This window comes from Brettanomyces bruxellensis, chromosome 3 (assembly GCF_011074885.1).
Source record: "Brettanomyces bruxellensis chromosome 3, complete sequence".
Lineage (NCBI taxonomy): Eukaryota > Fungi > Ascomycota > Pichiomycetes > Pichiales > Pichiaceae > Brettanomyces > Brettanomyces bruxellensis.
This window is the reverse complement of record NC_054684.1, coordinates 107,649-121,004: the sequence shown is the minus strand read 5'-3', so window position 1 is coordinate 121,004 and position 13,356 is coordinate 107,649. Positions and strand designations below refer to the sequence as shown.

Here is a 13,356-nt window from a genome sequence, read left to right as displayed (position 1 = left end):
GGCTCGTATTGACTTGTACTAGTTCCAATCTTCACAGTTTTCTTCTTCATCTATCTAAAAAGTGAGAAGTATTTGTAGGAATTTGGCGATTCCTTCATCCTTTTTTTTTACTAGCTCACTTCGTACTCACACCCGAAACTGCACTAAATGCCAAAAATATGTGTTTACGTTTTCCCTTTTTTGGCATGTTCACAATTTTTGTTTCTATGCCAAAAATTCGAACTGCCTTCATCCATAAAGACCATAGTGGTGTACAGTTGTTTTATGATACGATACGAAATTTTTGGATTTATGTATGTTACACTGCCTTAATATGTACGTAGGAAACTGTTTAATCATTTGGGAGTACTTGCACTTAAGCACGGGCATTTGTTTCCATTATATTATTATCAATCTTGTACTTTATTTAGGTTCTCTTTCTCATTTTTTAAATTCGCTCAACTAGTTCTTTATATAATGCAAGGGGCATCATCTCATATCAAAACAGTTATAATGTACCGGTCTTTTTTTTGCTACGTCACCACTTTAGTGTCCATTTTCTTTCTTGCTTTTTCACTGGCAGAACGTTCAGCTCCAAATCTCTGAAGGTATATCTTATCATCAATTATATTATAAATATGTACATTTGTAAAATCGGCGCCCTTTTTACGAAGCAAACTAAAATATGCTATTTCTTAAGGCAGCTATGATATGCTGTTCCATAATTTGAAGAGGGACAAAACTAGCACGTATAAAAATGGATGGTACGCCAAATAAACAAAACTCGGAAGGTTCAAAGGCAAAAGAATAAGGATAAGTAAATATCGATTAAGATACTTTCGATATCTAGATCAAATAGAGAGAACAGCTGAACTAATGGGCAAAAATTGGAGTGTATAACAAAAATCAGAACGGAATAGAGAATAATAAAAATATTAGTTTTCCCTGTCTTTCTGAGTTTCCAGAACCCTATTGAACAAATCAGATATCATGATGTCCGAAAGTTGGTGCTTGTTTTTCTTTTGATTAATTTTCTCCGTTCACGAAGGATTTCAAAGCGTCGACTTGCTCTTTTTTCACCGGAGAAGTTACAAACGGTTTGTTTCAACATCAGGTTTTTGTTTCTTTGTTTACGCTTTGCATACAAGAGAATTATTTACATCACTCAGCGTGAGTTATATACAAAAAAAAAACAGATCGAAATGTTATCGACATATTTTGTCAAGTTTCATAGCAAATAGTCGCATAATCCCAATTCATGCTAAAACTTGCCAGCATTTGATTTTAGACTTAAATTTTACTTTTTCTTTAGGATTAGGTTCTCTTCTAATTGTTATCTAATTTTAGAAATATTCTCCCTGGCAGACCTTTTGGTCCTCTTTAATAACCAATGCAAAAGGAGAGTTTGGGTAAAAGCAAATTTTTTCATTCTCATGCATTCATACGCAGTTTGAATTATGTGTGGGCACCGTTCATTAACCAGAATATTTGCATTCCAACTTCATACTTTGAAATTTTTGAGACCCTGTCAACGCTAACATTCACCAATTATGTTGATTTTTCTGTTTAATTGTTGTTATTTCGTATGGACATTTCCATTCAATCGTATCGTTTCCGTATACTATTTCTGTCAAGATTGTTCATTAAGGTACACACTCTATCAATGACGTCGAACCAACGTTATTTTGGATTCGAAAAAAGCATTTTCATGTTCTTAAAACGGAAAATAAAGTTATTATTACTTTTTATTTCATGCTACCACTTTCCGGTTAATTTCTTCGGAATGGATGAAAAAATGGATTCAGATGATCAGGTTAATCGGTTTGTATGATAAATTTATTGTTTTTTTTGCAAATAAATTTAAAAACATGGGAACTTGATTATTTTTCTGTAATGTACCCCTGCATTTATTTTTTACACCCGATTCTACCTGCACCTTAGAATTTGAGTTTGAGATATTTTTAGCATCCTACAGAATTACCTTACGTTAAATGTTTCGTTCCTATTCTGTGACAATTGGTTTCCACTTTTAACAAAGGTCATTTATTGCAGTTTTATTTTTAGTCATCCTTGTACATTCTGTGAAAACTAGTATTGCAAAAAGTATATAAAGATGTTGATTGCTGTCAGTTTGGGAGCTTAATCACTTATTAGTATTGTAGAATTTATACAGTTTCTCAACAATTTGTAATCTAACTGAGCGACTTCTGATTTTTGACAGAAACAAAATGAAATTCAACTTAGCTTTTACTACTGTTGTTGTGTCTGCCGCTTGTGCTGCTGCCGAGGATATAACTCTTACTGTTCTCTCGGACAACAGTGAAGTCAAAGGAATGGCTGTTTCCAATACTCACGAGGGTGCAGGACTCAACTATCTATTCATAGGCGGTACGGATGGTCCTACTTACACTTATGATGCTGATAAAAAAGCCATTAGTCAGCCATTTACAGGAAGTTATATGTCCAATATTTGACTGCTATGGAGCACTTTATGGCTATGTCCGTCTCGACTTCTGTGGATGTTTACACATTTGATGGTAATCTTTTGGCTTTGAATGGAAGTACGAAGAACTTTTACGCTTGTAAAAATACCGGTGATCCATACGAGTATTCTGCAAGCAGTTATGAGGTTATGTACTATGCAAGTGATGCCCCTTCAAGTTGTCTCAGCATCCAGCTTTCTAAGGCAGGTTCGTCAGCGAATAGTAGTTCTTCTAGTGATGCTACTGCTAGTTCCACCGCTGACTCTAGTTCCATTATTGGTAACAGTACTTCTCAAACTATAGCTTATGAAAATGCTACTGAGTTTGCAACTGTTACTTGTACAGAAACACAATGCCAAGTTTCGAAGTCAGCAGCATCATCAAGCAATACTGCAAAAACCGATACTACAATTTTGACAGAAACTTGTACTGAAGCTAAATGTACTTCAAAAGCTTCAAGCACTAAGGCAGCAATTACTGAAGCCCCTGCAAGTACATTATCTACATCGGTGTCATCCGCATCCAGTGCAATATCCGTTTCAGGTTCATCCACGTCCAGTGCTTTGTCCACGTTTTCTGCTGCTGCCGAAAAGATCATTGGATCAAAAAGTGTGTTTGCTATGGGGTTGGCTGCACTTTTAGTCCTCTTATAAGGATGATCAAATGTGATATAGTTTAAAATACTATATTCGTGTTCATTGTTCATTTATCCATTTAACTTTATTTTAGCGAAATAATAAGTAATTGCATTATATAATTGTTTGTCAGAACTGAATTTTTTTTTTATTGACAATAATTGGAATGTAGTAAATTTCCTGTGGGATTCATTAATTATTAGTACTGATTAATTTTTTGTGCAGAAAATTAATGGATGCCGAAGAAAAAGAAAATGGGGTTTCATGTAAATTTTCTTCTTAAATGGGGTATAGTGCATATTCGATGCATACGTACCTGAAGGATTCATTTATATTCTACATTGTTATGCTTTACTTCTAAAAGAGCTTTATTTAATGTGTTTACTTATTTTTACTGATGTCCCTTTTAATTTTGCTCATTTCTTTTTAACTTTAAAGATATTTAAACAACGTTTTGCATAATTACTTAACAGTACTATAGTGTCGGGGAAAACTTTTTTATAATAAATAGGCAAACTTAAAAAATTGTGATTTGGGGCCTTTTTATGTTGCAAGTAGAAAGATTTGTTAACTTAATAGGCTGTAATATTAAACTATGAATTTACTTATGCTGGTTCAATTCCAATAAGGTACGAAATGATGTTTTGAAGCCTGCTATTCTTCAGAGATATTATTCCTTGGCATTGGATTCCAGCAGATATCTTCGTAAATAATTGTAATAGATGCCTCGACATTCACGGATATGTAAACTGCTCTGCCCTGCCTATGCCAAGAAAGCTCGCTCATGAGTATTTAAGGTATTTAAGCATGTGCATTTTCTCTTCTTATTAAGTTCATTTTAGCTTCCTCCTTAGTTCTTTTTTTTTACTTTTATACTTTTCCTTTCCTTAGCCTTAAAAGCTCTCAATATACTAATTATAACAAGAAACTTCGTAAATAACCGTGTCACTGTTGTACATATGAGAATGTTACCTAGTATTAGGCAATCTATTATCATATGTCATTAGATTTATTTGTTTTGAGATCTGAACTTATTCTAAAATAACGAAGATTTAGAATAATATCTAATAGAGACAATCCTGGATAAAATGCACTAACTGTGCATGTTAGGGAATCAGCAGAAAAATAATTATGCGCGATCATAATTCTGTTTCTGAGAATTAAATCTTTTTTATATTACGTATGATTACCTCACTTTATTTTCCTTTTTATTTTTACTTTACTTTACCTCTTTTTATATAACTTGTTTCTTCTACGAAGGGATGAGACCCGATAGCCTATTTTGCAATACAACTAGTTCGACTCCACTTTGATGGTAACAGAGTAAAGGAAGTAAATTCATTTTCTTCTATGGTGATACATACACAATTGTTAGAATGTTAAAGGCATTAACATTATCACACAGACCACTTGGTACATTTATATCCACCCACTTAGGTAACCGACCTTACAATTGTGTCAGAGTATATAAATCCCGTGTGACATTTGTATCTACTTAATTGCTCACATATCTCTGTGCCGTAGCACTACCGAGCGCGTAGATGCCCAAGGTTATGAACGGGATTGGCCATATAGTTCGGATATAGAAAAGACTTCTGTTGCATAGAATGACCTCCATAACAAAATAGGGTCCTTACGAACACGTTTGTAATCCAGCGAGAACCCGAAGGTTACTCTTGGTTTCAGCTGAAGGATCACTTCAAGATGGATTTCCTTATATGAATATGTATTGCAAATTACACAATAAAGTCGTCTTCCCTTCTAAGAGACACATAGTATATAAGGAAAAAGTAGTACATACATATAAGAGATATTTTTCCGCAGAAGTGGAATAGGTCATTCTCAGCCGAAAGTAGATTAGGAAGAAATTTATTTCACAGGAAAAATTTCTCCGCGAATTATTTCTTATATCTGTCTGAATATTAATTTGATCCACATATTATAAATCAAATATCAGTTGAACTGTCGGAACCTATGAGTTATAATAATGTTTCATATGTTAATAACGCATAAAGGTTCAACTGGTATTTGATTTATTAATATGTGAATCAAATTAATGTTCAGACAGATAGAAGAAATAATTCGCGGGGAAATTTTTCCTGTGAAATAAATTTCTCCCTAATCTACTTTCGGCTGAGAATGACCTATTCCACTTCTGCGGAAAAATATCTCTTATATGTATGTACTTGTCGGACATATGAGAATATTACCTAGTATTAGGTAATCTATTATTATATGTCATTAGATTTATTTGTTTTGAGATCTGAACTTATTCTAAAATAACGAAGATTTAGAATAATATCTAATAGAGACAATCCTGGATAAAATGCACTAACTGTGTATTGTTAGGGAATCAGCAGAAAAAATAATTATGCGCGATCATAATTCTGTTTCTGGAGAATTAAATCTTTTTTTTTTATGTATGATTACCTCACTTTATTTTCCTTTTTATTTTTACTTTACTTTACCTCTTTTTATATAACTTGTTTCTTCTACGAAGGGAGGAGACCCGATAGCCTATTTTGCAATACAACTAGTTCGACTCCACTTTGATGGTAACAGAGTAAAGGAAGTAAATTCATTTTCTTCTATGGTGATACATACACAATTGTTAGAATGTTAAAGGCATTAACATTATCACACAGACCACTTGGTACATTTATATCCACCCACTTAGGTAACCGACCTTACAATTGTCTGAATCTCCCCGACTGCTAGGTTCTTATTAGTTCTATTAAAGAAGGAGTTTGATAGCTAAAGCCCGGGAGTAACTCATAAGGTCTCTCTTAACTCCGACATGGCGTCACAGACAGGATAACCAATTTGTGTGATTTTTGTGAAGAGGCAGATGTGTATGCCATCTTTTTTCTTTTGAATTTAGTTGAGAATTCTACGAGAAGGAATTTTTTATTATGTCTACTGAATTTCTCTCAAGAAAAATTCTCGCTTGATGAAAATATTTTCAGGTTATGCCTCCTGGGAAAATTTTCTAAGATCCGTTATGAGTGTTAACAGATTGAGAAATTTGTGTAGATCGCTGATCATATCGATTACATAATCTCATTCATATTATCTTTATCAGCTGGTTTTTAACTGAGCTTCAGATACATTATTTCGATGCCTAAAGATGTTTAATGATTCGTTTACTTTTCAAGTGAAATCATATTTTGCTGCGCGTGAATTGTTGTTATCTCAATTTTGAGTCAAGGAAGCTGTTCCTACTCGATATTCTTAACGAGATGATCTCATATATATTAATCAGAAATTTGTCAGAAATGGAATTACTACCAAACTCTGCTATTGATGAATAGAGCTGCTTATGCAAATGGAATTTGTTCATAGAATACTGCAAGCCCTACTTATTATTCTGGGAACTTACGATTGTGACAAACATTGAATTACATCAGGATGGTTTAGGAATGTTTTAGATGTTATCAGGCATGATGATTATTAGAAGCCTCTTTAGTGTTTATGTCAACATCATTGACAATGTCATTACATCTATAAAATGGTGTAGTTGCTATCACGGGGATACAGATATTTTGGCCCATCTTAGACCCGGTGTCGCTGAATCGATTAAAGGAAATTGTTCAGAATTTGATGAAATAAACGACTTAGTTGAATTTAAGAAATGGATCGAAAGAAAAGTCAAGTCTAAACGTAATGCTGCGATTGTTTCGAAGTCGCTTTCCAAGTCAATCTTTGTGACTTCCAACAAGCAAGGTTATTCCAGCATTTCGAAAAACAAGAAAAGACAAGAGCCGCCGAATAATAACCGTTCGCATGGATCTGATCATCAGAAGAAGGATCAATCTAACAAAGGCAAGAAGAATGAGAGGAAGGAGAATATGAATAATGTCAAATTGAGCGATGAATCTACTAATATCTCCGAGTTACAAGTCCTAGGCAGCGTGCCAATGGATAGTTTGAATACTCCGAGGCATTCGAGATTTTATCTTAATTGATAATGGCGCTGCCATTAGTCTCACAGGTCATAGGGAATGGCTACATGATTACATGCCTTTCCGCAAGGACGATAAAGTTTTCTCTGTTGGTTATGACGATAGTCAAAAGAAATTGGAAGGTTCCGGTAGGATAATCTTTAATTACATGGGAAATGTTCTTACACTCTACCTACACTATTATGAGGGTGCTCCTACTATCTTTTCAGAAGACGATATCAACCGTTGCCCTGAATGCCGAATTCAGACCTACTTTCACGATTTTGGTACCAAATCTCAGACTTATTCAAAGGTTCTCAATGTTGGAGATGAATGTATTCAGTTAGTTCAAGTTAACAAGCTATGGTATATACCAGGTGATTTTAATCAGTTTATGATTGGTGGAGGACAATTGCATATAAACAACTTACATCTTAAATTGGCTCATGCTAACCTTAGGCTAATCAAAAAAAGTCTATTAATCATGGGACGATTACTGCTTCGAAAAAGGAAATAAAGGAACTTGATGAATTGCTCAGCAAAGGTTGTGTTGATTGTATGGAAGCGAAGGCGAGACGAGCAAATGCTATAGAGGGTTCAAGAGACTATTACTTGCGTCCTATTCCTTTTGATGTTGTTTATTCCGATGTTTGCATTGTCTAGACGCACACGAGTGTTGGCGAAATGGGTTGCTTTGTTACTTTTAAGGACCAATATACTAAGTATACAACGGTTTTTATGATGAAACACAAGAGTGATGTTGCTCGTGCAGTTGATAAATACGTTCGATGGGTATCAAACCAATTTAGCAAGGAAGGATACAGAGTGCATAAAATCTTCTCAGATAAAGGTACTGAATACTTAAATGCTGAATTGAAAACCATATTAGAACGTGAAGGTATTGAACTTCATACTACCTCCGGTTATACATCTGCGTCTAATGGTGTTGCTGAACGCTTGAACTTAACGATTATGAATGATGCGCGTGCCATGTTGCATTCTGGTAAAGTTTCTCACAATTTTTGGAAGGAAGCTGTGCTATATTCAGTATTTGTCAGGAACAATCTCGTGAATGATAATATTGGAACCAGTCCGTCACTTAAACTCAAGTTTATGTCTCCCAAAACTAAGGATTTGCATATCTTTGGTGAACTTTGTGAGGTTACTTACCCTCCGAAATACACACCTAAGCTTGGGGAAAGGGCTGTTCAGGGCATATATCTTGGATGGAGCAATGAAACCTTTGGTTGCCAAGTCTTCATCCCGAATACGCCAGGAGACACACGTTACGGTACATTTACGGATACACGCCATGTTCAATTTATGAACCCGTCTGTACTTTATACAGACTATTTTCTTACACCTCAATCACGCGTGGATGATTCATTGCAGTCACTTTATGATCCAAGAATTGAGATTTTTGCCGATCTATCTGCTGATGATGCATCAAGTGATATTTCTTCTGAGGTGCCGAGTATTGTTGGATTATCTGAAGGTCAGAATGCGTCATCTATTCCTGTTGACAGAAAGCTCTACGACGATGCTGCTATGGAGACCGAGCTATCTGAAGATGATGATCATTCGATTGTGACAGAGCCCACATTGCGTGCTGGCAGTCCAATTGTATCCAGTTCAGACGATGACTACGAAAGTGATTCTGACTGGGTGCCAGATTCAGATGATAATTCAGACATACTGTCTACTACTTCTTCTACGTCTAAGGACTACTCTGATGATATTGAGAGCGCTGCCGACTTACGTGAAGTCTCAAACTCAGAGGAACCTCAGACTATCCAAGCATCAGACGAGAAGCCTACAGCGGAAACTACTATGCTTTTCGACTTGGATGCAGGAGATCACTCAACTCCTCAACTGCATTACAGGAAGCCAAACTTTAAGAAGCCTGCCAAGGGTACTAAACCCAAGAAAGTTTCATCGAAGCCCGCTCCTAATGCGAAGCGTTCACCTATGGTTGGTCATGCTGGTAAGATTAAGGGAGCGAAGCATTCAATGCCCCAAGCTCCTAAGGAGAACGTTAAAGCTGAGAGATCTACTGCAACTTCTACTGACGACAACCCTGTTGTCGGTGGAAAGGAATCGAACAATCTTGCTACTTCCAGAGTGACAGTTCCTGAAAATATGGAAGCACTGAGCACGTTAAATCGTCCGTTGCCCGTGGTCGAACCTGAGAAATTTGCAGTTTCTGATTCACCAAGTTTAAATGCTGGTGAAAAGGATTATCAGAGACTAACTGGACACAATCACACGGAGTCCAAGCATCATACTACGACCAGGCATCTTAACATCCCTTTACAAGCAGAACATGAAGATGATCGAGCATTACTCAACTCGTCATTGGATGGAGAAGTCAATCACTCTAAGTTACCTCAAGTTACTTCACCTCATGATACTTTGGCGGACAAATCCGGATCCTCTGGCCATAAGATATCATTTCAAGTGATTCCTGCGACTTCTGCTGGTGAAAAAGTGAAGACCGAGAAGGGTTCAAGCCGTTTGAACAAGTCCAAATTCTCTTCCTTAGAGCCTTTTAGGACTGGAACTCGTTTATCAAGAAAACATACTTATGATGATCTTGTGAATGGGGACACCCGTTCCTCGGTGCCGTTGATTAACAGCACTCCTGGCGAATCTTCTGCTCCTGAGCGTACCTATATGGTTGCTCGGAAGAAGCCACGGATTTTTCAAGTGTTGTTAAGCGACATTTATCTCGCAGCTAATCCGAAAGGTTACAAACAAGCGATGTGCAGCAAGGACGCTGCAAAATGGAAGGCAGCAATTGATGACGAGTTTCACTCTCATCATATACATAACACATGGGATTGCAATCCAATTCTTACAGATGATCCGAAAATTTTGAATTGCTGCGTCTCCACAAGTTGGGTTTTTACCGTTAAATCTGATGGTCGACGCAAAGCACGTCTCGTTGCTCGCGGTGATCACCAGAAGGAGAATACATATTCAATTACATTTTCTCCAACTCTTCGACCAGAGATCATGAGAGCGATTTTTGCTCTTATTGCTACTCAGCATTGGTTTATGGCTCAGTTTGATGTCAAAACTGCTTATCTATACAGTCCTATTGATACCGAATTGTACATTTATCAGCCTCAAGGGTATTCTACCCACACAAGGCATGCAAAAGTGCCATCCGGCATGAGGGTGGTCTATAAGCTTAACAAAGCTTTATATGGTCTCAAGCAATCGGGCAATTTGTGGCATAAGGAAATTCAGAAACATTTGGCCAAAATTAATTTTGAAAGTTCCCACCCTTTTCCATCCACCTACATTCATAAGAATCGGAATGGAAAAGTCGATTGCGTTGTTGGTTTATTTGTGGATGACATTATTGTTGGCGCTTCGAATAAAGCTATACTGGACAAAGTTTACAAACATATATCTGGTAAATATGAGCTTAAAACGATCCAACCTGATAAGAAGACCAATTTACAGAAGTTTTTGGGGATTGATCTCACTGTGGAAAGATTAAAGGATGGTCGTGTGAAAAAGATTAAGCTATGTCAGTCTGCCTATATCGAAGAATTCGTTGAGAAGCTTCACCTTACTTTTGCTAGAAGCTGTGCTACTCCGTTAAGTCCAAATTTCTACTTCGATACTGCGGAACATCCGTTAGAAGCTACTAAGGAGATGCTTAATAAGGCAGTCAGTGATTTTCGACGCAAAATTGGTTGTTTATTATACGTCGCGGTTATGACAAGGCCTGATATTGCTTATGCTGTTGATTACTTAGCGCGTTTTTCGACGTATCCTCATCGTCTAGTCGTTGATCAGTTGAAACATGTTTTAAACTACCTCTATCATAGTCGTTTCAAATCTATCATTTATCAACACACTTCGGAAACTAAAATGGATCATTTGATTTGCTACTCAGATAGTGACTATGCTCAAGATCCGATTACAAGGAAGTCCATGAACGGATTTCTCATCATGTTTTCGGATGCACCTCTCTATTGGAAGTGCCAGTATACCCCATTGGTCTGCAAGTCATCTACTGAGGCGGAACTTCAGGCAATTTACCTACTTTCTAATGAGCTTGAATGGTTTCACCCTCTCATGAAGTTCATGTCCGCTTATCAAGGCGAAGGAAATTATCCTGAACTTTTAGTGGATAACAAATCCGCTGTTGATACGATAGTTTATGGTAACTTTTCACCAAAATCAAAGCCATACGCTGTCAGGTTGAAATGTTTAGAAGAACGATTTGAAGAGAAGCGTTTCATTATCAAACACGTTAGTACGAAGGACCAGTTAGCTGATATTCTTACTAAACCTATTACTACCAAGGTATTGGGTAAGTTAAGGAGCATGATTATTCAGATGCTACAAATCAAGGGAGCGTGTCGGACATATGAGAATATTACCTAGTATTAGGTAATCTATTATTATATGTCATTAGATTTATTTGTTTTGAGATCTGAACTTATTCTAAAATAACGAAGATTTAGAATAATATCTAATAGAGACAATCCTGGATAAAATGCACTAACTGTGTATGTTAGGGAATCAGCAGAAAAAATAATTATGCGCGATCATAATTCTGTTTCTGAGAATTAAATCTTTTTTTTTTATGTATGATTACCTCACTTTATTTTCCTTTTTATTTTTACTTTACTTTACCTCTTTTTATATAACTTGTTTCTTCTACGAAGGGAGGAGACCCGATAGCCTATTTTGCTTAATGATTCGTTTACTTTTCAAGTGAAATCATATTTTGCTGCGCGTGAATTGTTGTTATCTCAATTTTGAGTCAAGGAAGCTGTTCCTACTCGATATTCTTAACGAGATGATCTCATATATATTAATCAGAAATTTGTCAGAAATGGAATTACTACCAAACTCTGCTATTGATGAATAGAGCTGCTTATGCAAATGGAATTTGTTCATAGAATACTGCAAGCCCTACTTATTATTCTGGGAACTTACGATTGTGACAAACATTGAATTACATCAGGATGGTTTAGGAATGTTTTAGATGTTATCAGGCATGATGATTATTAGAAGCCTCTTTAGTGTTTATGTCAACATCATTGACAATGTCATTACATCTATAAAATGGTGTAGTTGCTATCACGGGGATACAGATATTTTGGCCCATCTTAGACCCGGTGTCGCTGAATCGATTAAAGGAAATTGTTCAGAATTTGATGAAATAAACGACTTAGTTGAATTTAAGAAATGGATCGAAAGAAAAGTCAAGTCTAAACGTAATGCTGCGATTGTTTCGAAGTCGCTTTCCAAGTCAATCTTTGTGACTTCCAACAAGCAAGGTTATTCCAGCATTTCGAAAAAACAAGAAAAGACAAGAGCCGCCGAATAATAACCGTTCGCATGGATCTGATCATCAGAAGAAGGATCAATCTAACAAAGGCAAGAAGAATGAGAGGAAGGAGAATATGAATAATGTCAAATTGAGCGATGAATCTACTAATATCTCCGAGTTACAAGTCCTAGGCAGCGTGCCAATGGATAGTTTGAATACTCCGAGGGTACTACTTTTTCCTTATATACTATGTGTCTCTTAGAAGGGACGACGACTTTATTGTGTAATTTGCAATACATATTCATATAAGGAAATCCATCTTGAAGTGAACCTTCAGCTGAAACCAAGAGTAACCTTCGGGTTCTCGCTGGATTACAAACGTGTTCGTAAGGACCCTATTTTGTTATGGGGGTCATTCTATGCAACAGAAGTCTTTTCTATATCCGAACTATATGGCCAATCCCGTTCATAACCTTGGGCATCTGCGCGCTCGGTAGTGCTACGGCACAGAGATATGTGAGCAATTAAGTAGATACAAATGTCACACGGGATTTATATACTCTGACATGAACCTTTATGCGTTATTAACATATAAAATATTATTATAACTCATAGGTTCCGACAAATTGTCTGAATCTCCCCGACTGCTAGGTTCTTATTAGTTCTATTAAAGAAGGAGTTTGATAGCTAAAGCCCGGGAGTAACTCATAAGGTCTCTCTTAACTCCGACAGTTTCATAGATAGCTATGAGATAAGAGGTATAAAAAAATACGTGAAGTATCAGATATCAATCTTATTAATCTAATATATATCTTTAGACGGGTTTGGTAATTATTTAAAGAATCCTTATACTCAGGTTATTGAAAATAATATTTTCTTACCTTCAGTCCGACCATTTACAACTTTGTAATATCCGATATAGTGTAATGGCTATCATGGTCCGCTTTCACCGGGCAGATTCGGGTTCGATTCCCGGTATCGGAATTTTTTTGGATGCGTTTACTATTATTGCATTAGGT

At 36.3% G+C, this 13,356-nt stretch overlaps 1 protein-coding gene and 1 non-coding gene across 2 annotated transcripts; both read left to right on the top strand.

Moving 5' to 3' along the window:
- Positions 1-2,207: 2,207 nt before the first annotated feature.
- Positions 2,208-3,115, top strand: BRETT_000045 (uncharacterized protein; the record flags this gene model as incomplete). The annotated part of the gene is made up of 2 exons (XM_041278622.1): positions 2,208-2,367; positions 2,421-3,115. 2 exons carry the CDS (start codon positions 2,208-2,210, stop codon positions 3,113-3,115), a joined length of 855 nt encoding a protein of 284 aa, XP_041134817.1.
- A 10,134-nt stretch (positions 3,116-13,249) lies between these two features.
- Positions 13,250-13,321, top strand: BRETT_000044. The gene has a single exon. It is a non-coding gene; the product is annotated as a tRNA-Glu (tRNA).
- The last annotated feature ends 35 nt before the right edge of the window (positions 13,322-13,356 follow it).